The following is a 27464-nucleotide window of genomic DNA, read 5'->3' on the forward strand; positions in this document are numbered from 1 at the left end:
GCCTCAGACCATAAAGACTCTCATTGCTGGCGCCTGAATCAGTACCTTTGACACAATATGGTCCCTCGAGCTATCTCATGAAAGAAGATAGTGTCCTCCAGTCTCTTTTAGCCCAGTTGCTCAATCTTGTAGCATGTCTGACGTCAAAAAATTCACTCTGTGGCAGTAGGAGGCATGTCCTGTAGCTGTGTGGTCGCAGACTTGACCAGCTAAGGCTCTGCTGGCTCTTGTACGCTGCGCAATTAGGTAGCTCGTTTTGGGCGAGGTTGTGCATGGAGCCTGGGAAACTCTTGACTTGGGTTGCCTCTTCTCACGCACTACAAAGATGAGTACAAAAGACCCCTCGACGCCCACTATTACTCCCTCACACACACACGCGACTAAAAAGCCATAAGTATATACCAAACATAGCTGTCGTTAGCTGCTGATGACTTTTGACAAGAGATGCCTGCTTTGCGAACAGCCAGTTCTGCCATAATGAAACTACAGTGCCCCAGACGAAACAAAATGCAAGAAATAAAAGCCAACCCTGGTTCGTGGTTGGTGCATTGAAGCGTGCGAGGCTTTTCGCAAAGTGCAATGCCTGCACTCGGTGTTGGTCCTTGAGCAGGAAAACTTGGATGTCCATGTTGTGTTGCCCGTGCTCTAGCCTGTCCAGCTGCTGCTGCTGCGTAGCCAGATGTCGTAGAATCTGCTGGAGCAGTCTGTCTATGGACGCAGAGTCAGAGGGAGTGGGAGGGTGAGCAGTGGATGCAGAGCCAGAGGATGGTAGAGGGTGAGCAGTGGATGGAGAGCCAGAGGATGGTAGAGGGTGAGCAGTGGATGCAGAGCCAGAGGATGGTAGAGGGTGAGCAGTGGATGCAGAGCCAGGGGATGGTAGAGGGTGAGCAGTGGATGGAGAGCCAGAGGATGGTAGAGGGTGAGCAGTGGATGCAGAGCCAGAGGGAGGTGTAGAGGAAGCCATGCTTCGGTGGGTGTGTGGGTTGGTGTCAAGGTTGGTGTGTGGGCGTCGACGCAGACATAGCTGTAGGCGTAGACGCGCACAAGCCACAGAGGTCGAATGCTGCAGCCTGGAGAGTGGACTACCGTGCCTGAGCACAAAGCATCAAGCGAGGCCTGGTATCGACCTTGCGGTACGTCGACATGAAGAGCCTCGCCACGGCAGCTCCCATGAACGAAAACGAGCCTTTCTTGGGGAGTATTGGTGCCCTTGCAAGATATGGCGGTTTGAAGCAGAGAGGTCATCCAGAAGCAGCTTGACTGACCTGGCTGCAAGAGGTCATCAGATCAGAGACGAAGCAGACAGGCGAGACATGAGTACATCCAGAACCATAGTCATGAGCGCGCTTCGGCCGTTGTCACTGCGTTGATGTGATGCATGGAGGCCATCTCATACGTGTTTGGCTTTCGATACTGAAGAAGGAACAGCGAGAGAAGCCGCTCTTGAGGTCCATGGGCAAGGCTCGCACCCGAGACTACATTGGCAAAGGTGGTGAGATCTGGCATGGTGCATGTGACAGACGCATACTATTGTCTGCAATGGAAGACTCTCTGTGCTTGCATCAACCAACATGACTTGCCCTTGCATATTTACCAGATGCATTGCACGGCCTGCGACAATGACAGCGCAATCATGCAACGGGTAACGTACATCTGAGCCGAGTTGTCGCCTTGCTGCAGGTCTACGGCTATCGCGTCTCTTCTTGATACCATAGTATCATGAAGCGTAGCACAGCTGGCGGTTTGTCGTCCCAATGCATGAGACGCGCTGCGGCAAGTCATCCCAAGTTGACCTACTTGATGATTTTGACACGTTCGGATCTGTGCGGTGGACAAACGACCGCTGATGATCAAATTCGATGGACAGCGCGCGCAGTCTGCTGGCTTGCGAAACAGAGACTGACGATGAAGGTGTACTGGTCAATGCGGTTGAAGATGAGTCGTGTGGACGCTGAGAGGCTTGCACAGATTGAGCGACCACACATCTCAATGGAAGCGTCAAAGCGGAAAGAGAAAGGATGAAGAGGACCGAGCATGGCCTAGGAGCAAATGCTACCTGCTATATGTGCGAGAAGCAAACTGCTACAAGTCTGTGCTATCGTCGACATGGTCTTCAGGTCTTTTTGCCGCTTGCACGGAAGTACAGTAGCTACTGCTTACAACGACATCCACGGGTACAATAATACGGGTGAGGTTGCACAGTCCAACGCGGACGGCGAGCTTTTATTGCGGCATGCTCACTCTTTTGGATATGCGCGAGAAACACACCTCTCGTCCATCACACATTGAGCGACCAGAAGGAAGCAAAAGAGTAGCTCTGAAAAGGCTGGTAATGGTAGTGCCAATAAAGCCGAAACAGCAAGAAAGCTTGACATCGCTGAAGAGACATCACTAAGCATCTTCGCACCGGCGAGATCCAACAACGTGGATGTAGCAACCATGCATAGAGTAAGCCTTATATCTAGTCGACTTTGTGACCTTTGAGTACTCTCCACGTGGGAAGAAGCAAAGACAGACTTGCAGCCTCGTGTGATCCTATCGCCATGCACTTATATTGTATTGTACATTGCTGGCTTTGGCTTTGACGCTTGACATGCGGCTTCAGTCTTCAACCCCGCTCCTTCAGGTCGAGCGACCGCCCGCTCGCGCGAGGCTTGCTGCGGTACACACGTTGGCTCGTCATTTGCCTTGCGCTTTTTCATTCCTTGTTGTCTCGCTGCCACACGATGCAACACTAATGCAAGGCGTCGATCATGAGCAACTGTTGTAGGAGAAGGATTCGTACCTCTTACGGCGCATTCGCTCAAGACGATAGCAATGAGCAAACGGCGCTTGAAGATTGCAAGTCAGGCGTCAGACTGATCGCCACGCCATGGACAACTTCAAATAAGCGACAAAAGGGTCCTTGACGGCTGAGTTGCTGACACGGGACTGTCGAGCGCCAGGTTCCGTCTGGTTGATTTGTGCTTTGCTTGAGCTTTAGATTGTGCTCTTTTGTCAGATGCTTCTGAAGGACCTTTTTAGTGAGGCAGATGTAATTGCAGACGAGACACTGGAAGCCATTGACGTGGATGGGCAGACCGTCGATAGGCTGAATGGCGCTTGCCGGGGGTTCAAAAGTGTCCGGCTTGATGGGGTCGTAGCCATGATCGCTGCAATACTTGATGACCTTGCCAAGCCACTTCTTGCCATGAGATCCTTGTACCTTGTGAAGCTTGTATTCCTGGACATGTCTGGCGAGCTGCTCAAGGGAGACTACTTGCGCGCACAGGGTGCAGATGAGAAGTCGATGAGCGGCGTTGTACAGCAAAGGATCAAGCTCCTTTACAAGTTCGCTGTGGGCTGAAATATTCTTCCTGTAGGTTACAAGCTCTTGGACAGGGCCTTCCGTTGTTGCAGTCGGTATGAGTGCCCGTGAGGGGCCATCCTCTTGAGTACCCTTGCTCGTTCCATTCTGCATCGACCTGAACGCAGAAGCATTAGCATCTCTCGTGCTAGCAAGCAGCTTCACCTCAGACTCTTTGCCATTTTGAAATTCTGGATATCGTGCTTCCAATCTAGCTTCCATCCCTTCCAGCTGTAATTGATATAATCTCGACAGACGGCCTTCGAATTGCTCCATCTCAGCTTGATGTTTGTTGCTTTGCTCAAACAAGATCGTGGCCAGTCGTTCATGCATCTGTTCAAGTTCGATCTCAAGCCTCGCTATCCGCTGTCCATCATGACTGGCATGAGACGGCTCATGTTGGCTTGAGATCTTTTGACCAGTCTCCACGTTGACATGATCATCTGGCAGTGCTTTTTTTGCCGGAGAACCATGTCCGCTGACGGCTTCCACAATTGACAAATTTGCAAGTGGTGGAGACTGCAGGTCTGTAGAATGACCAGAATGTTTCGCCCTCCCCATTTTCTGCTTCTTGGGAAGTCTACTTGGGCTCGCAGTTGCCGTAAAAGGCTTCGATAGGGCAGTAAGGGGGCGTTTGAGCGACTGGGATGCTTGTGCATCATTTGAAACTGGTGTGTCCCTCCCTGTTGATGCTACAGGTTGAACATTTTGTGCCTGCAGTATCAGATGAGATAATCCTGTGCCGGAAGATGACGCCTCGACATGACTTCCTAGCGCGACTGCCACTGAGCTCGAGACATCATCGCGCTGCTGGTCTGTCCTCAAAGAGGAAAGACCAAGAGTGTCAGTCGCGGACGAAACGTGCAGTCCTGAAGAATTGCTTTGGATCTAGAGTTAGACAAGCAAGAGTGATGAAAAGTCTTTACCAGAGATGATGCTGCCATGAAGAGCACTGTTGGAGCCTGTGGCAGGCCGACTGCAGTGCTTGCAGCAACAGATGCATATGGACTGCGAGGTCGACGTCCATCGCGAAATAAAGTTTGGCTCAGCGCTCGATAAAGCCAACACTGATCGCGGCTCGGCGCATTCGGTAGAGCTGAGATGGGAAACGTTCGCACTTGTGGATAATGGTCGCAGCGGTAGAGGTCGGCACAACGGGGCGCTAGAAGTGGTCCTTGATGCACCAGCGACGGCATTTTGATTTGCACTCGTCGGAGCGGCAATTTGTGAAGCAAGCGCTGCAGCCTTTGTATTTCGTTTTGACTTCATGTTGCGCGACGCGCGGCTTTGTATGCAGCCTCTCCACTCTTGGTGCCTCTAGCTCGGGTCATCGAAGGAGGGAGACTGTTGCTGACGAGGTCGCTGTCGATCGCTGTCTGGTGCAGCTCAATGATGCAAGAGGCAAAGACCTAGTCTATGGTGATGGCGGTGTCAAATCTTGAGGTCTGAGAGCAGCAAGCTGCAGAAGATTATTCTGGCACGATTCTGCAGCTTAAGCGCCTGAAGCTAAGCTGCTAAGGGGTTCGCCAGACACCTACAATTCGCACAAGGTGGCCCATACCCCATCATATGTAAATCATGAATGTCGCGTTCGAGCTGAGCCATACAAGCAATCTTGACCACAAGCAACAACATCCGACTACACACTGCGCGTGTTCGCAAGCGCGCTATACATAAGCAGAATATGGCAAGCAAGGAAAGCATCTGCAGCTTGTTCGTCGCGTCCAACAAATTCGAAACTCTGAACTGCCCTAATGCGCGATGGACAGTGGCTCCGTGCGTTGTAGCAGTGATCATAGCAGGAGCAGAGATGATAGACGGCTATCCCAAGATGATGAGCACGATGGTCCCTAACCATCTGAACCGCACGACGACCTCGCAGTCAGAGAGTCGACGTCAGATGTGGCGAAGGATGTCATCATCAGCTCAATGATCATGACGTCGCATCTCATATACAGTATAGAAGCTTCAGAGCCACTTTCGTTCGATATCGGCCTTCAACAACCACTCCGTCATGTCCAGCAGCCGTTTCCAGATCGAAAAGCTCTTCAATGTCAAGGGAAAAGTAGCCCTTGTGACTGGTGGGTCCACTGGCATCGGCTTGATGGTAAGCTAGATCTTCCTTCGATGTCACAAGCTCACGATAGTGTGCACAAGCGCTCGCTGTCAATGGCGCAAAAGTCTATATAGTTGGACGCAAGCAGGACAAGCTCGACAATGCAGTCAAGACACACGGCACGAATCTTCCTTCTGGAGGCTCGCTCGTCCCGTTGGTTGGCGATGTCACATCCAAGGACTCCATCAAGAATCTAGTCAAGCAGGTTGAGGCTCAAGAAAAGTGTCTGTGCATATTGGTCAACAATGCCGGTATTTCTGCTACATCCAGTGGTCCTCAAGCAGAAAATGCGGCCGGTGGCAGCGAAGTCAAGTCGTCTGAAGGTCTTGGTGAAACGGCGCAGGAACTCAAGGACAATCTCTTCGATGCAGTTCCGTTCGAGGCATGGGATGATGTCTTCAGGACCAATGTGGCTGCAATGTACTTTACATCAATAGACTTCTTGCCCCTGCTTTCGCGCGCCGCAGAGCACCAACATGGCTTCTCTGGCTGCATCATCAACATTTGCAGCATCTCTGGATTGACCAAGCAGAGTCAGAACCACTTCGCCTATAATGCTAGCAAAGCTGCTGCCATCCACATCAACAAGATGCTCGCTGTGCTTCTTGGTGAGCGACACGTCAAGGTCCGCGTCTCTGCCATCAGCCCAGGTGTCTTTCCTTCGCAAATGACGGCTAGTGAGGAGCCTGATGAAGCCAATAAGAGTACCCTCGACAAGGACATGCTCAAGGAGATTCCTGCTGAGCGACCTGGTCGCGATGAGGACATGGCTCAGGCTTGTCTCTTCCTGGCCTGCAATCAGTACGTCAATGGAGTCAATATCCCTGTGGATGGCGGTTACTTGCTCGTTCGCAACGCTTGAGTCCATGCTTGATCTTGATTCTTGAGTGCTAATGCTCTAGTTTATTTCGTAAACAAAAACGCTTCAAAATAAAACGCTTCAAGCTCTTCATACGCACGCTCGATGTCATCACTTACTTTCACCAGGTCGTAGAAGCCCTATCTCTTGATGCGCTCCAGATTCCACTGGCCACGTCCAGTCGTTTAGCAATCGCCTGTTCTCTACACGGTACGTCGAGCGATATGGGCAGTCAGGCTGTCGCTGGTCTTCTGACATCAAAAGAGGTCAATTATATGCAATGACCAGCAGACATCTGGCTCTTTTGCGTCGTTCAAGTGAAAGTGACCTCGAGGGTACTGGTGAGCTGCAATCAGCGCGTGTGAGGGATATCGAAGGCCGTGTGGGGAACGCCTCGCGTGTTGATCATATTTTCATCATGCAGCATTGGTCAAGCTCTCATTGCGCAGCTTGGCCCAAGCTGCGACACATCATTCTTCTCGTGCCATACATAGCCTTTGAACGTGAAAAAAGTGTGTGAGAGCGTCCACTTGAATCTCTTTAGCAGATGATCTTAACCTGGTCTCATAAGATACATGTGAGCTCGCAACGAGCAAGAGATAAAGCCCCTAGACGTGCGATGTAGCCTAGTATACATAGAACTAGCTCACGAGCCATATGCATCATAATGCATCTCATCGCAGCCTTGGCCGTTGTTGACGCGTTTCGCGTTCTGTGCAGATGACACGTGGAGGCTCGTCTTCGCGGGGTCTTTCAGCGACCAAGTCACCAAGGTCTTCCTTGCTTTGTATTGACGTCTACCTGCTAGTCATTCTTGTCAGCGTCACATCCACGGTCATGCCTCATCCGCATCACTAGCTCAAGCTGTCCATGGTCCCAAGACGAGCCACAAGGCGCGTTGCCAGGCTTGCTTTAATCCTAATCAGCCTCTTTGCTGCATTGCTTGTCCTCAGTATCGCTACCACGGTAGTAATCCACGCTGCACAGCTTCAATACAGGATCGCTTCTCATGGTCATCACCTGAGCACTGAGCTTGCTGGGAGCAGTATTCCCAAAATCATGCATCGTACATCTCAGAATGCCACCATCCCATATGGCTGGCAGAGCGGCTTTGACACTTGTGTGGACAAGAATCCAGATTGGCAGCACATGTTTTGGACTGATGTCAATGCGACCGAGTTCATGCAGACTCATTACGAATCCTTCATGACCACTTGGCATGCCTACGAGTATCCTATCCAGCGGGTAGACGCGCTCAGATACCATCTCTTGTGGCATTACGGCGGCGTGTATGCAGATCTTGATGTTGAATGCAGGAGCAACCTCGACTTGTTGATTGACAGCACTGTGAATGACATGGCTCTTCTTCCAAGAACCACACCTATTGGCATATCAAACGATGTCATGGCGGCGAGCAAGAATCATCCATTCTTCAAACAGCTAATCGATGGGCTGGTGCGTGCGAATATTGTCTACCCCTCTGGTTACCTCACAGTCATGGCATCTACAGGGCCAATGTTTGTCAACTACCACTTGTCCAAATATCTCTCAACAACACATACTTCATTGGTCAAGATCATTTCACCGGAGCTCTATCATGGCGGACCCCTCAGCTTCTTCGGCCACTTGCCTGGATCATCTTGGCATACGCACGATGCAAACATTGTCATGGGCATACTTAAGGCTCTTTACATTGTTCGTGACTGAGCTGCCGTGGTCGAGATGTGGTGGTTGCTGTCGGAGGCCATCATTGCCGCACAAAGGTTGCCAGCCTGCTATTGATATTCACAGTCTGAAGCTTCGTCTGTCTCTTGGCACTTTTTGCCGACAGGGCTAGGCCCCCAACTCTTGACCGACTTCAAAGGAGAATTGGTCCTGCTTAGTCCCAAAACATCATCGGTGTCTACCTTAATGCACCAGCGAGACAACTATGCGCTATTCGTCCGATCTGCGGCAGACACGCTAATTTCTCTCGGGACCACAAATTGACAACAGGAGCAGACGAATCACTGTGGGTCTGCAATCGCTATACGTAATGTGGTACTTCAGCCCTACAGACTTTAATTCTTTCTCTAGCCAGTATCTTGTCCAAGTTCGGCCGATCAATGCAAGGACCCTACTTCGAATGGCTCCAACACCGTACATGAGCGTCGAGCGATGTGCACTTATTCTGGTGCTGTCGCTCAGACTTGGTGTGATCGCATACACTGTCCCGTTCTTACAGAATGACCAGATGACGCTTCAAATCAGGTGTCTGCGGGAGATGAAGCACAGCCATCTGTTTGCGTCTGTCAAGCTTGGCTCGTTCACTTGAGCGTGCCCACTTGTGAAAGCAAAACGAGCTTGCAAGAACACTCGAGACTGCTAATGGCTGGTTAAACCATCTTGAGCTCAAATAGATTCTCTTGTATGTCTCATAGGTCAAGCAGTGCTTCAATTTGTAAACAGACAGATGAGACGATCGCCTTGGCTGTAACACGTACGACGGGCATAAAGATCAGTCAAACATACCACGACGACCTTCAGCCAGTGCAGGCACAGTCAGCTCAGAGTAAAATACCAAGACGTATGGCGTTAAAGTGAAGCTCAAGATTTCAACTTGCTGTGCTGCTTGAATGGAAGAGTAAAATGAGGTCTATAGAATCGCATCGCGATATCCTGTTTAGGGGCCAAGAGAAACTCACACTGCAAATCATATTTCCCTGCGTGAGTGTTTCGCGAAGCGTGATGAAAAGCTTCTGCTGAAGGACAAGCAGAAACCCGTTTGCAGCTTAGCTCCATGGAAGTTTAATGTATCAATCTCTACCTGCTTGCTATATGACCAACCACAGCGTGCCTTCACTAAATCTATCAGATGGTCAATTTCGATTCGGTCGTCGCAGTTTTTGTGCAGGAACTTGTTGACCAGCAAGTGCATGGATGTTCAAGAGAAGATATTAGATTTGAAGCTTTTTAATCTACAAGAAGCTAGTGGTACAAAGACTAAGCAGTCTGGGCAGCTGGGGAAGTGTAAGTGGCCTCCTTGACAGGCAGACAGTTGGCAAGACCACCACCCGATGGGAGCTTGAGAATGTTGCTGGTGACAAAGGTCAGTGCAGCACCAGTCAATTGGAGACCCTGGTTGATGCCGGTAGGAACAAAGCCACTGAGAACATTGTACAAGATGCACTGAATGTTTCCAGGGGTTGCAGCGAGCTGCCCACCAGAGAAGTAGCCGGGAATGTTGAGTCCAAGGAAGTTGCCAGCTCCAAAGTTTCCACCGAAAAGAGCAAGAGGCTGCGAGCCAGTGTACTGGAGAAGAATCTCGTTGGTGGTGTCTTGGCCAGACAGCGGAACGGTACGAGGTGTCCATGTTGTGGAAGGAATACGCTCCTGGTTGTTGAAGTACCAGGTGCCGTCAGCACGCTGAGAAGCACCGAAGAAGGACGAGATCGTTGCAAGATCAGGCTGTCCGTTGGCGGCAGGCATGAGAGTGTACAGGAAAGAAGCAGCTCCGTACAGGAGAAGGGCTAGAGGGCCGTAGTAGAAGTTTGGGTTGGTGGCCTTGGATGCCTCATATCGCTGACGACGGTAGGTAGTCATGCAAGCACGGTCAAAGAGTCCTCCAGAAACCTGCTGGCAGGTGTCGACCATCTGACCAAACAAGGTGCCGTTGAAAGAGTAGTTGTCACCACCACCGAGGAAGTAATCGTTACGTGTCAACGATGTGTCACCCTCGAACGTGTTGTGGGTGTTGAGACCAGTGGGTCGGCCAAGAACGCCACCAAGGGTAGAAACCTCTGGTGCGTAGCCCCCGATGGAGAGACGCAGGGTCAAGATATCACCGTCGAGAGGCACGGCAATGGTAGCAAGCAAGTTGGCAAGGTCATCTGCAACATTGTACATGTCTTTCTGGCCCTGAATGAGCTGAGCGTACGTTGCAATACCGTTGCGAGGGATGTAGTTGTGATTGGCCATGGCGTTGAGACCGGGGCAAGGGCCACGGTAGTCGCGGCCCTGAACAGGTGCCTGGAAGGCGTAGACACCTGTGCTGCCACCGTAGGCGCGCTTCATGTTGGCGCTGTTGATGAGAGCAGCGTTGGACTCAGCACGCTTGACGATGTCACCAACGTTGCCGGACTCCATCATGGCAGCCATGTTGGGGAAGGCAGAGGCTCCGAGGAGCAATGAAAGGGCAGTTGCGGTGGTGGTGGACTTCATCTTCAGGTGAATTGCTCGCTGATGAGTCTTGCTGAAGAGCAGGTTGCTGCCTTCTTATACTTTCTCTAGTGTCCAGGTCAGACATTCCTAAGGACGCGCAGGCAGCGCAGCATGAAGCCTCTGAATGTGAAATGTACAAGATCCATACAAAGTCGTCATGTTCCATACGCGAATGCCGACTCTGATGCCGAGTGGTGTTTAGGACCTTGAGGAGTATATGCTGTCAAACAAGATTTGCGCCGAGAGCCAATGAAGAGCGTTGCCTTGATCATGGATTTTGGATGAAGTATAGTAGCAATTGACTAGCAAAGTGGATGAGGCCGGGCTTCGGTGAAGTAGAATGGACTTTCCCCATGTTCTCCTTGCCAGTTGCTAGATTGCGATTGCAGAATTAGACTTTGACCAATCCATTGACGTATGAGCGTTGACCCGAGACACTGGTAAGCTAGGTGGACAACTCTGGTCAAGCAGTCTGTCACTGTCTGTGCCAATTGGATTTCAATACGGGAACGGCAGAAGGGTGGGTCGGCAAGCAGGCGCTGCAGGGATCGTCGCGTGCTTGTGTAGATTCTGTAGAACAAAGCTTGATTCCATGAATAAGGTGTGGCTTTCGCAAAATGCCATGGAGATGCATTCGGGTGACACTGCCAAACCCGCAAATCCGGGGAAGCTGGCAGCCAAGATCTGCACTGCCAAATTAGCGCATCAATCGCAGGCGCAGGAACAGGAAATTGACAGCAGAATGGCAGCAACATAGATGATAGATCGCTTATGCTGCTTGCGGCGAAGACTTCAACTGCACAACTTGCGCTGACATGCTGAGTTGCCGACTGAGTGCGGGCAGCCGGGCAGCTGCAGTATGTATCGCAATCTGGCAATAGACCAATGTCAGCTCTGATCCAGGTGAGACGTACGAATCGGTACGATGCTTCAATGCTTTATGGCCAGCAAGGATCTAAGGCGGCAAAGCTGACAGGCTACAGCCTCAAAGATCAACTCTTAATTCTTAAACCACGGCCGAGCTCGTACGGTCCGGTACGGAGATCGAGTTGCACACTCCAACTCGCACCAATGCGCGATGTGACCTGTCAAGTATCAGCTTGGCTGCATTGCCGCCCGGGCCCCGATGACGCCGGTCGCTATGCTATGTGAATTGTGTAATTTGTGTATGCAGACTCATTGCAGAGTCATTGCAGACCCATTGCAGAGCCATAGGCTCATAGCAGACAAATCTTTGTGTAATCAGCAGATTCCTTGGATCAGTCAACACATTACAATTGTCATGGTCGACCCAAGACTCCAAGAGCCCGAAGATCAGTACCACGACAAGTATTATCTGGCGTCGACCATTTGATTCAGTGATGAGAGTCTGAGAGTATGGCCTGAGAGCCAAGGACCCTGTTCTGAGTGCTTGTGTGCCCCTTGATGACATTGACATGCACGCAGTCTTCCGCAGATGAGATTGACTACTTCTCAACTAGCAAGGCATCGGCCAATTGCTTGAACGTTAGACGTGTCGGCATTGGCGATGAAGGTCGCTTTCAATGCGAAGCACTGAACAATGTGGTATGCTCCAAGATACAAGGACCTTGTGCTGCAATGTCATCTCGTTTTGTGGTCCGGCAACGTCGATTGAAATGCTGACAAAGTCGTCCTGCCAATCTGTGACCTTCAGGGTATCCAAGTCGTGAGGCTGTAGGCTGAACAGCAGGAAAGGAAGCTCCCTCGACACTGGTAAGTCTGTCGTTGTACAGCTCACTGATGTCTGTCAGCATCATTGATGGGATTCTTGAGTACGAGGCACTGATCTAGTACCATCAGGATAATACTCTGGCCAAGTCAAATTTCAACTAAGCGACACGCTGGGCATCAGCTTGCAAATGATTCATTGAAAGTCATCTGCGCACACCTGTCGTGGGCGTCGCGCAAACCGTATGAGCTGGCCAGACGTCCATACCACATTGCACGACCCTATCGACATAGGCCCTAAGCCTGCAAGCGCTCCACCTTGTTGATGGACAAGCAGTCGATGGCAGAGGATGGGGATAGCACTCTCGTTCTACTGTATAAACAAGCTTTTGTCATTATGCCAACTCTCACGGGATAGTCTTACATGCACACCTCTAGGCGTCCACCTTTTGTTGCTTTGCCTCCTTCTCTGTGCTAGCTTCGTCCTCGTGTGATCGCTTTTCACCTTTGGGTGCGCTGTCACCATCTTGCTTCTTGCGCTCCTGATTGCGGTTGTTGGGCCGGCCAGAGTTGTTGCCCCGTCCACGGCTTGATCGCGCGCCCTGGCGTCCAGCGTTCTGCTTCTTCTGCTCTTGAAAGGCGTTGAACTTGGTCTTGCTCTTCTTGTTTGTTGGAAAGTGACCACCGTATTGCTCCTCCTTCATGGTGAGGTAGGCCTTCTTGGACATAGTCTCCAACTCAGCTCCTTCATATTTTGGCTTGTCTTCTCCTTCGAGCGCGAGGAAAGCAGCCTGCTGCTCACCCGATGCAAATTCAACAAATACGGAGCCCTTGAACTGACCCTCATCAGTCCTGCGCAGGCGAACCACTTTTGCGTCGCCGTATCCGGCAAAGAACTTTTCGAGGTCCACTTGCATGGTCTTGGTCTCTTCTGGGAAGCCTTTGACGTACACTGAGCGCAGAACAGGAGTGGTTGCCGCTGTCCAAGGTTTGAGTTCTTCCTTGCGCTTAACCTTTTCGCCAGCTTCGTCGATATCGAGGAAAGTGGATGTCTTGAGCGCTTCAACAATGGCAGAGTATGGCTGGAAACGGCGCATACGCTTGAAGGTGGCAATCTTCTTCAGGTCTGCCCAGCCTTTGTTCTCTGACACCATAGTCCACAGAAATTTGTCGGTCGGCAAGTTGCTATCGGAAAAGTAGAATTCAACTTGCTTGCGTATTTCTGCAGCATCGCTCGATTCTGGCAATGTCGACGCGTCAAAGCGTTGGCCGCCTGGATATGCTTTGCCTTCCTTATCCTTCTCGCCAGCTGCCTCAGTCTTGTCCTCTGCAGCTACAACTTTCGGGATCTGCTCTGCGTTCGTCTTTGGCAGCTGCGGCGATGCATCCTCGAGCTGGACATCGCCAGTGTCTTTGGGAGCACTCTCATTGAGCTTCTCTGCAGGGACATTGACTGTCTTGGTGTCGTCCATCTTATCCATGCTTGCGTCTTTCCTCCTCGAGCTCGTCTAGATTTCTCGTTGCCGGTCGCAAGTTGAAAAATAAATTTTTGTCGCCGTCACGTGTTGCCCATCTGAAGACCAAGACAGCGAGCAGGAGCAGGAGCAGGTCATCCATCATACAGGCACATCGAGGTTGTCAAAATACACTATGACCCTGGAGTTTGCTAGGCGCCACCTAAGTACCAAGCTTGTATATCAATCCTATACATGTCATAAAGAACGAGCCAGTTATGGTCACTCGAGAGTCTCACATTCATATTCTCAATCTGATCGCGAGACTCACCCGGCCCCATCAGCCGGCCAGGCTCTTTCATGGCTTGCGCCAAGCCAGTATAAGAGTAGAGTCCGTAATTGGTTTCCTCGTCGCCTTGCCAAGCTGCGAAGCCTCCAATGTCCAATATTGGACAGATTGCATGACTGTCGAAGATTGAACCAGGACAGCTTCCGTTGGCAAAAGTCTTCTCGGTTCCATGGAGTATGCAGAGCTGGTCATCTTGTCTGCAATAAACAAAGTTACCCGAACTGTACAGATTGCAATTTGTTGTTTTGATATCGAGAGGAGACCAACATTCTCTGTGTAAATCCCAGCACATTGCGGCTCGGTCTCTTGGTACCACGTAAAGATAGTCTTTGTCTGCTGCACAGAAGAGCCGATCGTATGGCCAGCGAGGAAGAGCTGAAGCCCCTGACAGCATCAAATAAGTCTTCTTGTACACATCGCATTGGATCCAAATACCTCGCGAGCAGCTCAGGAAGAGAAAATGCTGAGAAGCTGCTGCTGCCTGGACGGTATTGCAAGTGATCGTAAAGGAAGACGTCAACTTTGCTTGAAAATCAAATGTAAAGATGGAGTGGTTGTGCATGCTTGCGTCTTGATGTACAGCAACAACATGAACATGCTCGGCGGACAATACTACTGCTCTGATCTCGTGGCCGTCACCAAGGTCACAGTGGCCGATTTCACCACTTCCTAAATCGAGAATTCTCACATAGCGGTCTATGCCAGTTTCCCTAGGATCCACGAAGCAGACTAATTTCCCGTAGTTGACCAGGACCTTCAGAAGAAAACCTGGAATAGGCGGCCTGGCTGGAAAGAATGGCAAGAGTTGATCAATCTTCGTTTTCCTGTATTGCAGAGCTTTGCGTTGAGTGCAGCATCGTTGTTGTGCCACACAAGACCTCAGGGCATGCTCCCAGCGAGACAATGAGCCATGCTGGGCTGGTTTCACCGACCTTGCAACACGCGCATGTGCAAGTGGAAACGCTTTTCGCAAAGTATCTTCGAACAGCTTCGAGTCCTGCAGAAAGAGCTGCAGCGCTCGTGAACAGCGTCCAAGGGACAACTGACTTTCGTAGTCTAGCTCAAGGAATATCTGAAGCAATAATTCGTCTGGGAAGGACGCAAAGGCAGGCATTTCATCCGTCTGAGCTTAGAATCATGTCCTGGTTGATATGTCAGATATGGTGATCGAGTTGAGGTTCAGAGTCGCAGCTCCACGAGGAAGCTCAAGTTTCATCACCACTCCAACAATTACTGACGAGCATGCAGCAGAGCCTTAATAAAGTCTTCATGCTAGGCAATGACAGTCAATCTACGCAGCATCAGAGGACCCTCTCTAGTATATGTTGAATAGCACAGCTATACCTACTGCTATCAGCAACGTCAAGCTTCTGCAGAAGACCGACATCCGCTGGGCTCGGCAAATATTGATAAAGCGCGGTCGTTATGCTCTGTTATGCACAACGGTCTGTCAGCTTTAGCTTGCTGTCTCAGCATGTGAGACGTCATGTTTGCCGCTCTTCCAGGGTCGGCTGAAACTTGGCAATGCTTGGTTGCTTATGAGCTTATGAGGCCTCGACGACAAGTGACTGTAGGGTTTTCCCCTTGCTCTTGTCGATACTGGAGCAAGATGTTTAGGAGCATCTTTCAGGCTTCGTTCGTAGCTTTCTCGCTTCTTTTCGAAAGTTTTCCAGCAGCAGCTCAGAAGCACGATGCAAAGGTTTCCACGGCGCCCTTGTCGTCCCTATCTGCCGCGTTAGCAAGACCGCAGACAATACAGCAAGACCGGAGCGTCGCAAAGAAGTTCTTGTCGCCGTCTCTCAACAACGGCATTGATCAGGTGATGCTCAATGTCCCTGTTGGAATTGTCCAGACGCCAGTTGGTCTACGTGTCATGGTTGAGAATATGCTTGTTCCCGCACAGGCAATCATTTCCCAAAACCCACTACTCATGATGCCAAGTGTACAACAGTCGACGCAGCAAGGATCTGGGGTCTTTCCAGTTGTTATCCAACCGGGTCTTTCACCAGCAGGCCAGCAGGATGCGGCTCCTGTGTTTCAGCCGCAAGTCGCTCCACAGGCTGTCCAGCAAGACACGTCTCCTCTACCGCAGCCACTGGCCTCTCTCACGTCATCCTCGGTACCGGTTGTCCCAGGTCCAGCAAGTGGAGTGCCCATTGGAACTGCGGCAGTCTCCGAACAGCAGCAGCAGCCGTCGTTGCCACCTGTAGCAGCCTCTACCAATGCGGCGAACGGTGCATCCCCTGCAGGCCAACAGGTTTCCGCTGCACCGCCTCAAGTACAGCCCGTTGCCTCGACGCAAGTCAAAGACTTGAGCTCTCCCAATCCTGGTGGTTCTGCAAGGTTAAGTGCACCAGGTCGAGCGAGTTTCGGGATTGATACTTCTACAGTGCCAGTACCTTCGAGTTCGTCTGCTGCAGCGCCTGTCACGTCGCCTGCAGCACCGCCTGCCCCGAACCCAAGTGTCGTGCCAGCCGCAAACGCAAGCATGCCCTTATCGCGCCAAGCACAGATGCCATTGAAGAGTGTTCCCGGAAGTGGTTCAAACAATATAACCAATGCAATTGCAGGGGCCAATTTGACACAACCAGCACCGCTTGCTCCAGGTCCAAGTATCGTGCCAGCAGCAAATGCAAGCATGGCCCTATCACGCCAAGCACAGATGCCATTGAAGAGTGGTTCCGAGAGCGTTTCAAAAAATGTAACCAATGCAGTTGCCGGGATCAACTCGACGCAGCCGGCACCATTCAAGAGTTCTTCAAACATCTTGCCATCTGTAGTGTCCAGCAATGCCACAGGCTCGCGATCGACCAGTGCAACGGGTAATTCAACAGCATTGATGCAGGGTAGATCTCCTGCTACGCGAAAAGATGATGGGTTGGACGCTGTGATTGGAAACGTGTACAAGAACGCTACACTTCCGACCCTCAACGCATTCAAGCCCACTCCCGCTGCCACCATGCCAGGCAAGAACGTCACTCAAGGTCTCACGTCGAATATGACTTTGACGAGAAACTCTGCTGCCAGTCCAGTACCCATTCCCAGTGCACCACGGCCTGCCAAGAATGTGACACAAAGCGCCCAGCTCGAGGCCAGCGCACGGCAATCGATGCAGTCGGCCCACGAGAGTCATCTTCAGCCTTCTGCCATGGTCCATCTCAACACTACGCGCATGACGCTGGGGTTCAAGGCAAGCATCAAGACATCTTCTGCACCCATATGGAGCAGTGTCTGGTACGTAAGTGGCTGCAGCAGTGTCATTACATTACTGGTCATTTGATACATCATACAATCTGTAAACTCGCTAAGGAATGAAAAGCCAAACGCTAAAAGTAATCATGACTTGTTGAAGCCCAACAGCTGCTTGATTGTCTTGGAAATGCCTCCTCCGATAGTCTTGTGTTCTTGGCGGGGTTCGGCATACTTGCGCAAGATGTCCTTGGCCGACTTGGCGTGCCGCAGTCTCCTGGGCGGCATGTTGGTCACTGAAGGCGGTAACTCCATCAGCAATTTTGTATTTCTGGCAAATCTCATTGACCGCCGCATTTGAGTATCTGGCGGAGAGGCATCGTGCATAGTTGCGTCAGATCCTTCAGGAGCGACAGGCGGTAAGAGAGCGTCAAAGGAGGTTATGTGGCCGGTATCGATATCTTCGAGTCTCCGCTTTGCTGGGGACGCTGAGCGACCCCCTGCCACGCGCATTGACAATAGAGACACTGCCGGCCTCAGGGCTCTTCCTCGTCTTGGTTCCAGCTGTGCTGATGGTATTTGTCTTTCGATGATCAGGTCCTCGGGTGGCTTTTGATCTCGACTAGAGGAGGAGACGGGCTTCTCGCGGGCCGAAGACGATAGAGCCTTGGATGACTGGTAGAGCAAGTCAAATTGGCTTGCTTTCGGCCTGAGTGGTTGCGGTCCAGGCGGCCCCGAGACTATATCGATTGAGTCCACAGACACTGCAGAGGCAATGGAAGCTGTGCCTCTACGCTGGTCCAACCGTTTCCGAGGCGGTCTGCCTTCTACATCATCAATGATGTCGGCAAGGAGTATGCTGCGCTTGTTTCTGAGCGTGCGTATTGGTGGTTGCATGCAGTCAAGAGACTCTAGTGGCGACCTAGACTGTATAGCTCGCTCTTCAGAGTGCATCAAGGAGCGCAAATCTGGCAGTTCCTGTGTCTCCATCTGACATTCCGGTTGCTCAGCAAAGAGCCGTGACGCTGTGCCCATCAGTGCGGGACAAGATTGTTTGTAATTGAGCCGCCTGACTGGCTTGACATCATCGAGGTCGACGGGAAAGACAGGCTCGTTTTCGTCCTCGGCATTCGCAGTGAGCGCATTTTGCGGGTAGAAGTAGGCCCGTGGCAGCGCTGGCCTCGGCTTGAGCATGATGTAGCAGTATTTATACGAGCGATAAGGAGATAGCACAGCCTAGCAGCTAGGATGACAAGCAGGAGAGGACAAGCACATGGAGCAGGAGGCAAGAGTGCTGGTGGAGGTCTCTTTGTTTGTTGTGCAGCGCATGGGCAACGACACGGGCAGTCACATTTACGACGTAGGAAATGAGGTGCTGCGACATGCACAGGCAGGAGCATTGTCATAGGCCAGCGAGGACAGCAGCTGTGCCAGGACGGGCTCTATCCGCCTGCTTCGATGTGCTTCCATGTTGCGGCCATTTAGCCTCCCATGCACGGGCAGCAGCGACGCACAAACCGCGCATCCATATAAGACGGCGACACCCAGCCCCAAGGCTTCCTCAACCAAGACCACCACATCCAAAAGACATCCAAGACACAATGACCAACAAGGCAGAAATCCAGACTACCACCTGCAACTGCATGGGCGACGAGTCCATCTGCGCATGCAAGACCGGACAGTGCGTCTGCTCCTCGTGCCCCAAGTCTGCCCGCAAGGCTTGTAACTGTGGCGGCGACGTATCTGCTTGCGAATGTGACGGCGGTATGTTCATTCAATCCCTGATCGATGACCACCGTGGCTAATAATCCTAGGTGCATGCTCATGCTCCAACTGCCCCAAGTCGTCCAAGTAGGCGTCTGTTCATGACGGGCGATAAGCTGGTTACTTGATGGTTGACGACACAGCACATAACGTATTCATACGCGGTACTCAGTAGGACGCAATCGATTCTTTATACTTTTCGACCATGACAATCAAGGTGTTTTGCTCGTGAGGATGACGTCTGTACATGCTTTGACATTGGCCTATACGTTGCGCTTTGAATTGCAAGCCTACTGTTCTATTGATACACGCCCTTGATTGCAGGCGACTTTGCCTCCTGACCGTCTGCCCATCAGACAGCGACGCCTCGATTGCGTAGGTGATGTGTCAAGCCATGTACCAGATCGACAATCTGCCCGTCCGTCAGTCCCATGATGGCATGACCCAGCAGACCACCTACCGTCTCGTGCTTGACGGCAATAAAGGACTGGTAATAGAGGTAGACAAAAAATCCATTGAGAATCTGGCAGTCCATGCGATCCGTCATACCTCCGTGGCCAGGGATACTGTCGCCAAAGTCCTTGATCTTGAAGGCACGTTTGAGTCCAGAGGCGAAGAATCCACCAAAGGGCGCAATCAGCGATGAAAATGTACTCAGCACCATGAGATGTAGCTGAACAGGCGCAATGCTGATTTGCTTAGGGATGAAGGAGAGCAGAGGGTGCAAATTGAGCAGTTGCGGTGGCAAGTCGAATGTGCGCGTCAAAAAGACTGGATTAGGCTCGCACGACAAGCCAGAGAAGATGTTGGCGCCGAGATCTTTTGCAGGGCAGATGAAGTAGTCGGAGTGCATCAGCAAGTTGGAAAAGATAAGGCCGATGACAATCGTGCAACCCCAAGCGCCTACGAATCCCTCCACCGTCTTTTTTGGTGAGAGCTCGAGCAGCTTGTGTCGACCAAAGAGCTTGCCGCAAATGTAGGCAAAGATGTCGTTGGAGATGACGAGCGTTGCAGGAATGAAGAACCAGTACATGCCCTCGAGCAAGTTGTTGATGATGAAGTGCGCTTGTCCAACAACCAAAATCAGCGTCATGTGAGTGAAGCTGAATTGGCTGAACTGGAAGCGGTACTGTCCCTTTTGCAGGCTCGCAACGAACCATACAAAACCAAAGATGTAGAGCAAGAAGGAGATGAAGCGATGGTGCGTTGCAAAGGGCAGGAGTAGCGCATCAACAAGCACAATGTGTTTGAAGTAGTAGATGAGTGTCTCGCCATACGCAAAGTAGAGCGTCGTCGCGAGGAAGTACCAGTTGATGGCCTTGAACCACGGTATCGAGTTTTCCCTGGCTGGGACGGAGGCAATGGCGAGGATCTCGTTGAAGATCATGACCTGCACAACAGTCAGGAACAAGATGATCCAGAGATGGCCCGCAGCGAGCAAGCCGAAGAACCCAGCAATCATAATGAGCGTCCAGACAGTTCTCTGAACGGCATTGCTCTGTGCTGGTTTCGCCTGCGCCTTCGATACTGCCGCTGATGAGCTGAGCTCTTCAGTATCTGAGACACCTGTAGCTTGCTTGACTGCCTGTTGCAGGCTGCCGTTGCTCTTGCGTTTCTTGAGCGCCATGGCGTATGGATGGGTGTATCTTGGGTTGGCCGTTGTTGCCGTCTTTTTCCCTTTTTTGTGTCGTCACCGGCAGAAGACAAAAGCAGACAAGAGAAAGCAGTCCGAGGGAAGCAGGACGGCATGGTATGGAGGAGTATGAAGTATGAGGAGGTGGGCCATACAGCAGCAGACACAACCATCCGCTTGCCTGATCCATCAACGAGCTAGGCCTTCTTCCTGCCACACAAAGCACACACATCCTATCCAAGTTTACGCAAAGCAATCGGCAAATGTGTTCTTTGGGTGCTTGTTGTCGGCGTGACTCTGCAGCTGCAGTGTCTGAGCGGCCACCAGCTCCGTCTTGCATATCTTGCACTGCTTCATCTCGCGCGCTGCCTTGACGGGCACACCGCTCTTGGTGAGCTGCACCTTCATACCGGCCGCCTCGAGCTTCTTATTTTGCGCATTGCCTGGCATTAGCAACAAGATAGAGGCCATGTGATCATACGTAGGTCCTTCTTTGACTGCGGCATCTCTCGCGAGCAGATATGTCTGTCTCTTGGGTCTCGTTCTTGTCGCGGGAAAGTCAAAAAATATCAAATTTCATCCGCAGACACCGCGACTGCCTGACCAGCTGCACAAGACATAGATAGAGAGCCTCATGAGATAGCGATAGCAATGGCGACCTCTACTCCTTCCTCCTCCGCTATTTCAGTGGCATCCACTGCCAGGCGCGGGCACCGCAGAGACTCGCGCCTGCCGCTGCTCGAGCGACATCTATCCGATTACGGCGAGATGGCATCAGAGTCCATCTTTGACGGACCCATCTCTGAATCTGTGCCTACTGCGCAGACGGGATTCGCGCACCGAGTCTCCTTTTCTCAAGATCGCAATGGTAGCGATGCAAGTGCAGGTCTGTTATCTTTGCAATTCTTTCGCTCAGAATACGATGAAGAGCGCGATGATGAGTCTATGATACAGCTCGAGGAAGATGCCATTGCAGATGACGAATCTATCGCCGATACAGAGTCAATTGCTTCTTCGCGGCGGTCGTCCATGTCCAGAGTCTCGTTGCTGCGGCGGCAGTCTCAAGAATCCAATGCATCGGGTGAGCGCTTTGCCCGCAAGTCGCAAAAGGTCTACCTGCAGGAAGAAGACTTGTATCTCGTCATTGCAGGCTTCAAGGACGCACGACTACAAACTTGGCTCTACTATCTGTTGTGCATCGTGACGTTTGGCATCGCCTACCTTGTTTTGCGTTGGGTTCCTAGATGGAAAATTCGCATGACTGGCAAGCCCGTCAGCCTCTCTGCTGCGAGTTGGGTCGTTATTGAGAATCAATGGCACGATGTCAGCATACATACTGTTCAAAAAGCTCCCTTCGGTGGTCACTTGAGCAGCATTTTAGATGTTGGACGTTCTTCTGAAGATGAGAATGATCCTTGGCTTGATCATATTTGCTTCCTCGACTATCGCTATGTTCGTTTCCTATGGAATCCGCGAGGTAGTCGCTTCGAGCTCTACAACAATTACAAGGATCCTGCATGGCGAGAAACCATCAAAGTCTGCGCGCGCGGTCTAGAAGATGAGGCAACTACCCGGCGACTGACGCTCTTTGGCGAGAATCTCATTGACATTGCTGAAAAGTCGACTGCAGAGCTACTTGTTGATGAGGCACTGCACCCCTTCTACGTCTTCCAGATTGCGAGCATCATTCTCTGGTCTTGCGACGAGTATTACTACTATGCCATTTGCATCTTTGTCATTTCAATCTCTTCCATCGCTGCAACAGTCCTAGAAACAAAGCGCACGATGCGGCGTTTGAGGGAGCTGGCTCGATTCTCTTGCGACGTGCGCGTCTTGCGAAACAGCTACTGGCAGCTCATTCAATCCAGCATGCTCGTTCCGGGTGATGTCTTTGAAATTTCAGATCCATCCATCGATTTGCTCCCTTGTGACGCGTTGCTTCTGTCTGGCGAGTGTGTCGTCAACGAATCCATGCTGACTGGCGAGTCAGTACCAGTCGCCAAGGTGGCTGCCAACGACAAGGGCCTGCATCGTCTTGCCAATGCGTCCACGACCATCTCCTCAGAGCTGGGCCGCCATTACCTCTTTTCAGGCACAAAGCTTATCCAAGTCAAGAAGCCACAAACGCAATCCGACGAAGAAGAAAATGCAGCGCTTGCCATGGTGACACGAACAGGCTTTAATACCACCAAGGGCTCGCTTGTACGCAGTATGCTGTTTCCAAAACCTGCCGGCTTCAAATTCTACCGTGACAGCTTCCGTTTCATCGGCTTCATGGCCATCATCGCCATTTGTGGCTTTGTTCTCTCAGCCATCAACTTTATTCGTCTAGGCTTGCCGTGGAGCTTGATTCTCATTCGAGCGCTGGATCTCATCACCATTGTTGTTCCTCCAGCATTGCCGGCAACACTCACTATCGGTACAAGCTTTGCTGTGGAGCGTCTCAAGAAGCACAACATCTTTTGTATTTCTCCAAGCAGAGTCAATGTCGCTGGCAAGATCGACGTCATGTGCTTTGACAAGACGGGCACGCTCACCGAAGATGGTCTGGATATCCTAGGTGTTCGACCTATCGAGCAAGCAGACTTTTGTGGACTTCTCGAGAAGGTGGAAGAGCTCGTCGTTGCGCAAGACCAAGGCTTGACGCTCTTGAATGTCATGGCAACCTGTCATTCTCTCCGACTCATCAATGGTGAACTCCTCGGAGATCCACTTGATGACAAAATGTTCCGCTTCACCGGCTGGACGTATGAAGAAGGCGGACAAAATGCAACCTTGACAACGCCGAGCAAAGGACTTGACCACAAGACCATGGCTGCCAAGACGTCCAACAAGATCTCGCCGCCCATTGTTCGCTCAAAGTCGGGTTCGCCTGGTCAGGTCGAGCTCGGCATCATGCGTCAATTTGAATTCGTGTCAAATTTACGTCGCATGAGTGTCATTGCCAAGCGTTTCCAGTCAAACGACATGGAAGTCTACCTCAAGGGCGCGCCTGAAGTCATGAAGGACGTTTGCAAGTCAGACTCCCTTCCAGACAATTACGAGGAGATTCTAGCTTCCTACACGCATCGTGGCTATCGTGTCATTGGCTGTGCTGGTAAGGTTTTGCCAGGCTTCAGCTGGATCAAAGCACAAAAGATCAAGCGGCAAGAGGCCGAAAAGGACTTGACTTTCCTAGGCTTCATCATCTTTGAAAACAAGCTCAAGCCTTCGACAACAGCATCCATTCGCGATCTGAACGAGGCCAATATTCGCAATGTCATGTGCACCGGCGACAATATTCTCACTGCAATCAGCGTTGCACGAGAGTGTCAAATGCTTCAAGATATGACGCATGTCTTTGTTCCTCGCTTCACAGAGAGCGGTGGTGCGACCAATGCTCTTCAAACGATTGTGTGGGAAAACATGGAGAACCCCAATCTTATCCTCGACTCGCGCACGCTGCTGCCTGTATCGCCAGCAGAGGCCTTTGATAATCCCTTTGCAAAGCAACCCGTTGCTGACTTCCGTCTTGCCGTCACGGGCGAGATTTTCCGCTGGACAGTCGACTTTGCTAGTCAAGAGACATTGGAACGTTTGTTGATCAAGGGTACGGTCTTTGCGCGCATGTCTCCAGACGAGAAGCAAGAGCTTGTCGAGAAATTGCAGTCAATCGACTACTGTGTCGGCTTTTGTGGCGATGGAGCAAATGATTGCGGTGCACTTAAAGCGGCGGATGTTGGCGTTTCTCTGTCAGAGGCAGAAGCTTCCGTTGCAGCACCCTTTACAAGTCGTTCGTTTGAGATTTCCTGCATCATTCGCGTCATTCGAGATGGTCGAGCTGCACTCGTCACCAGTTTCAGCTGCTTCAAATACATGGCTCTGTACTCTGCTATTCAGTTCACCACTGTCAGTATTCTCTACCGCACGGCATCCAATTTGGGAGACTTCCAGTTTCTCATGATTGATCTCGCGCTGATTTTGCCCATTGCTGTGTTTATGGGCCGAGCAGAGCCGCACAAGGTGCTTGCGCGCAAGCGACCGACAGCCAATTTGGTGTCCAAGAAGATCCTGGGGTCCTTGATTGGACAGATTGTCATCATTGTCAGCTTCCAAGTGCTCATCTGGGCTCTCGTCAAGGAGCAACCGTTCTATCGGCCGCCTCGTCTTCGCAGCGACAGTCCAAGCATTGTGTCGTCTGACAACACAGTGCTCTTCCTCCTGTCTCTGTACCAGTACATTCTTGTGGCACTTGTGCTCAGCGTCGGTCCACCTTATCGGGAACCAATGTATCGAAATTGTATGTACCTTCTCCCTTTTCATTTCATGCTAACGAAAGGGTCTTTTATTCTGACGATAATTTTGACGCTTGCATTGACGACATTCATCACTGTTTCGCCTACGCATTGGTTCCACAAAGTCTTGCAGCTCACCAAGATGTCTACACAATTCAGCTTGTTCCTGATCGGACTGGCCCTGGTGCACTATCTGCTCGCCTCGCTTGGCGAGACGTACGTCTTTGCCAGAGCTGTGCAGGTCTTGTCAAGGATGACCAACCGACTGTCTAAATCCGCAGGTAAAAAGCGCAAGACATGGAAGATTGTCAGTGAGCAGATGGCTGGAGAGTATGCTGCGTAAGCATTGTACATAGACACGTAGAATCTCTCTTGCCCAACTTTTCCCAATTGTTTATACCGTCTTCTGCTCAACAATTTCGCATCTCAAGGACCTCTCAGTGATGCTTGATACATATCTTAATTGTGTGCATGTGCATGTTTCGAAATAAGAAGTTCTGAAGTGGCGACTCAATGCAGGGCCACGCTGAACGTAGCCTCTGGCCTGCCCTTGCACATGATAACGAAAGGAACACAAAATTGACTTCCGTTGTCTGTTATGACACCTTCTTTAGCCACGGAGCCTGCAGTACATATGGGGAAGATAGATACCTACATACTTATATGTGTTGGGTGTTGTTCAGCTTGACGACTGCTACACGTGTTTCCTCTTCTCGACGACCAAAAAAGTGAAAATTATACTTCAGCAGGCAGCGACCTTCCATCAGTCTGTCGCCCAGCCATGTCCGTTGCCAAGCTGGAGGAATTCAGCATCAAGCCGCAGGCATCGACACCGACACTCGACACTACCACCTGGCCGCTTCTCCTCAAGAACTATGAAAAGCTCTTGACCCGTACGGGCCACTTCACCCCAATCCCATGCGGCTACTCTCCTCTCAAGCGGCCGCTCAAGGAGTATGTCTCGTCCGGTGTCATCAACCTCGACAAGCCCTCCAATCCTTCTTCTCACGAGGTCGTTGCTTGGGTCAAGAAGATTTTGCGTTGTGACAAGACTGGTCACAGTGGAACACTTGACCCGAAGGTTACAGGCTGTCTGATTGTGTGTATTGACCGGGCCACCCGACTCGTCAAGTCACAGCAAGGTGCAGGAAAGGAGTATGTTGCAGTCTTGCGTCTGCACGACAAAATTGGCTCGGAGAAGAAGCTTGCATGGGCACTCGAGACACTCACGGGCGCTCTCTTCCAGCGCCCACCGCTCATCTCTGCCGTCAAGCGTCAATTGCGTATTCGTACGATTCACGAATCCAAGTTGCTTGAGTTCGATGACGAACGCAACCTCGCCGTCTTCTGGGTCAGCTGCGAGGCCGGTACCTACATTCGAACACTCTGCGTACACTTGGGTCTACTTCTTGGCGTCGGTGCGCACATGCAGGAGCTGCGTCGTGTCCGTTCGGGCGCCTTGGGTGAGAATGACAATGTCGTCTCCATGCACGATGTTTTGGATGCGCAATGGACATACGACAACACCAAGGATGAGTCTTATCTGCGGCGCGTCATCCGTCCGCTGGAGTCTCTCTTGACTGGTTACAAGCGTGTTGTTGTGAAAGACAGTGCCGTCAATGCAGTCTGCTACGGTGCAAAACTCATGATTCCGGGTTTGCTGCGTTATGAAGCTGGCATTGAGATGAATGAGGAAGTGGTCCTCATGACAACCAAAGGTGAGGCGATCGCTCTGGGTATTGCACAAATGTCAACTGTTGAGTTATCGACGTGCGACCACGGCGTCGTTGCCAAGATCAAGCGTGTCATCATGGAGCGTGACCTCTATCCTCGACGATGGGGTCTGGGACCTCAGAGTATGAAGAAGAAAGGACTCAAGGCAGAGGGCAAGCTCGACAAGTATGGCCGAATTAATGAAAACACCCCGGCAGACTGGAAGTCAAACTATAAAGACTACGGCGCAGAGGCTGGTGAGGCGAATGGCGAATTTGCAGCAGCACCGCCAGTCGCATCTATCGCAGCACCTGCCACGAAAACCGAGACGGATGAAGCAAGTGACAAGAAGATTGGCAAGAGAAAGGCAGAGAGTGATGTGGAGGAGACGAAGGAAGAGCGCAAAGCAAGGAAGGCCGCAAAGAAGGCTAAAAAGGCTGCCAAGGAAGCCGAATGATTGCATGCAAACTATTCAGGTCGCTATCCCTAGCTTAAAATGATTGATTGAAGTACTTGTAAATTCAGGGCGTGCCCTCTGCTGATTCGAATTTGGAGCTCGGCCAGTTGCAAGTCTCGCAAATGCGAGCGCTCATCCGTTCATCAAGCTTGAGTTGACGCGCCGGGACGATGTACTTTCTTAATGCTTTGAGCACGCTCGCTGCAGCTTCAGACTATTGGTGTGGATGCTGAGTACTACGACTAGCGATCACAAAGCAACTCATGAGAACATCAGCTGACAGTAGTGACCAATGTATCAGGATTTCGTTGCAATTGAATGATGCTTCAGAGTGCGGACTTCGGTTGAGCGTGTCGAGACTCCAGATGCTAGAGGACGTGAGAGTCTGAGACTGTGCAGTCTGTGCGGCTGTACCTCGTGG

The 27464-nt window shown here is 51.3% G+C and overlaps 14 protein-coding genes across 14 annotated transcripts; 6 read left to right on the forward strand and 8 right to left on the reverse strand.

Moving 5' to 3' along the window:
- Window positions 1–120: 120 nt before the first annotated feature.
- On the reverse strand, window positions 121–964 carry BCR37DRAFT_389927 (uncharacterized protein; the record flags this gene model as incomplete). The annotated part of the gene is made up of 2 exons (XM_040870786.1): window positions 121–317; window positions 373–964. The coding sequence occupies 2 exons, from the start codon at window positions 962–964 to the stop codon at window positions 121–123; spliced, it is 789 nt and encodes a 262-aa protein (XP_040721936.1).
- A 1913-nt stretch (window positions 965–2877) lies between these two features.
- On the reverse strand, window positions 2878–4697 carry BCR37DRAFT_224923 (uncharacterized protein). The gene is made up of 3 exons (XM_040866473.1): window positions 4273–4697; window positions 3512–4234; window positions 2878–3464 (listed from the first exon to the last, which is right to left on the reverse strand). Exons 1-3 carry the CDS (start codon window positions 4540–4542, stop codon window positions 3315–3317), a joined length of 1143 nt encoding a protein of 380 aa, XP_040721937.1. The 5' UTR covers window positions 4543–4697; the 3' UTR covers window positions 2878–3314.
- A 663-nt stretch (window positions 4698–5360) lies between these two features.
- On the forward strand, window positions 5361–6324 carry BCR37DRAFT_352800 (short chain dehydrogenase/reductase family; the record flags this gene model as incomplete). The annotated part of the gene is made up of 2 exons (XM_040868155.1): window positions 5361–5453; window positions 5494–6324. The coding sequence occupies 2 exons, from the start codon at window positions 5361–5363 to the stop codon at window positions 6322–6324; spliced, it is 924 nt and encodes a 307-aa protein (XP_040721938.1).
- A 1044-nt stretch (window positions 6325–7368) lies between these two features.
- BCR37DRAFT_342030 (nucleotide-diphospho-sugar transferase) lies at window positions 7369–7989 on the forward strand (the record flags this gene model as incomplete). The annotated part of the gene is made up of 1 exon (XM_040867414.1): window positions 7369–7989. A coding segment is annotated over one exon (621 nt), but the record flags the coding sequence as incomplete, so codon positions are not given.
- Window positions 7990–9303: 1314 nt separating this feature from the next.
- BCR37DRAFT_352788 (Chloroperoxidase) lies at window positions 9304–10374 on the reverse strand (the record flags this gene model as incomplete). Its single annotated transcript, XM_040868154.1, has 1 exon — window positions 9304–10374. One exon carries the CDS (start codon window positions 10372–10374, stop codon window positions 9304–9306), a length of 1071 nt encoding a protein of 356 aa, XP_040721940.1.
- A 1046-nt stretch (window positions 10375–11420) lies between these two features.
- Window positions 11421–12456, reverse strand: BCR37DRAFT_384533 (uncharacterized protein). Its single transcript, XM_040870254.1, has 2 exons — window positions 12171–12456; window positions 11421–12084 (listed from the first exon to the last, which is right to left on the reverse strand). The coding sequence occupies exon 2, from the start codon at window positions 11957–11959 to the stop codon at window positions 11666–11668; it is 294 nt and encodes a 97-aa protein (XP_040721941.1). The 5' UTR covers window positions 11960–12084; window positions 12171–12456; the 3' UTR covers window positions 11421–11665.
- A 100-nt stretch (window positions 12457–12556) lies between these two features.
- On the reverse strand, window positions 12557–13726 carry BCR37DRAFT_384534 (uncharacterized protein). The gene has a single exon (XM_040870255.1). The coding sequence runs from the start codon at window positions 13689–13691 to the stop codon at window positions 12645–12647; it is 1047 nt and encodes a 348-aa protein (XP_040721942.1). The 5' UTR covers window positions 13692–13726; the 3' UTR covers window positions 12557–12644.
- A 120-nt stretch (window positions 13727–13846) lies between these two features.
- Window positions 13847–15196, reverse strand: BCR37DRAFT_384536 (uncharacterized protein). Its single transcript, XM_040870256.1, has one exon. The coding sequence runs from the start codon at window positions 15125–15127 to the stop codon at window positions 13877–13879; it is 1251 nt and encodes a 416-aa protein (XP_040721943.1). The 5' UTR covers window positions 15128–15196; the 3' UTR covers window positions 13847–13876.
- Window positions 15197–15232: 36 nt separating this feature from the next.
- Window positions 15233–17332, forward strand: BCR37DRAFT_384538 (uncharacterized protein). Its single transcript, XM_040870257.1, has one exon. The coding sequence runs from the start codon at window positions 15500–15502 to the stop codon at window positions 17291–17293; it is 1794 nt and encodes a 597-aa protein (XP_040721944.1). The 5' UTR covers window positions 15233–15499; the 3' UTR covers window positions 17294–17332.
- BCR37DRAFT_384539 (uncharacterized protein) lies at window positions 17097–18626 on the reverse strand. The gene has a single exon (XM_040870258.1). The coding sequence runs from the start codon at window positions 18394–18396 to the stop codon at window positions 17350–17352; it is 1047 nt and encodes a 348-aa protein (XP_040721945.1). The 5' UTR covers window positions 18397–18626; the 3' UTR covers window positions 17097–17349.
- Window positions 18553–19216, forward strand: BCR37DRAFT_384540 (uncharacterized protein). Its single transcript, XM_040870259.1, has 2 exons — window positions 18553–18966; window positions 19017–19216. The coding sequence occupies exons 1-2, from the start codon at window positions 18570–18572 to the stop codon at window positions 19055–19057; spliced, it is 438 nt and encodes a 145-aa protein (XP_040721946.1). The 5' UTR covers window positions 18553–18569; the 3' UTR covers window positions 19058–19216.
- Window positions 19217–19318: 102 nt separating this feature from the next.
- On the reverse strand, window positions 19319–20593 carry BCR37DRAFT_352755 (phosphatidate cytidylyltransferase; the record flags this gene model as incomplete). The annotated part of the gene is made up of 1 exon (XM_040868152.1): window positions 19319–20593. The coding sequence occupies one exon, from the start codon at window positions 20591–20593 to the stop codon at window positions 19319–19321; it is 1275 nt and encodes a 424-aa protein (XP_040721947.1).
- A 774-nt stretch (window positions 20594–21367) lies between these two features.
- Window positions 21368–25216, forward strand: BCR37DRAFT_403899 (HAD ATPase, P-type, family IC; the record flags this gene model as incomplete). Its single annotated transcript, XM_040872042.1, has 2 exons — window positions 21368–24878; window positions 24918–25216. The coding sequence occupies 2 exons, from the start codon at window positions 21368–21370 to the stop codon at window positions 25214–25216; spliced, it is 3810 nt and encodes a 1269-aa protein (XP_040721948.1).
- A 219-nt stretch (window positions 25217–25435) lies between these two features.
- BCR37DRAFT_225127 (pseudouridine synthase) lies at window positions 25436–27449 on the forward strand. Its single transcript, XM_040866477.1, has one exon. It carries the CDS (start codon window positions 25655–25657, stop codon window positions 27041–27043), a length of 1389 nt encoding a protein of 462 aa, XP_040721949.1. The 5' UTR covers window positions 25436–25654; the 3' UTR covers window positions 27044–27449.
- Window positions 27450–27464: the final 15 nt, after the last annotated feature.

This window comes from Protomyces lactucae-debilis (assembly GCF_002105105.1).
Source record: "Protomyces lactucae-debilis strain 12-1054 chromosome Unknown BCR37scaffold_31, whole genome shotgun sequence".
Classification (NCBI taxonomy): domain Eukaryota; kingdom Fungi; phylum Ascomycota; class Taphrinomycetes; order Taphrinales; family Protomycetaceae; genus Protomyces; species Protomyces lactucae-debilis.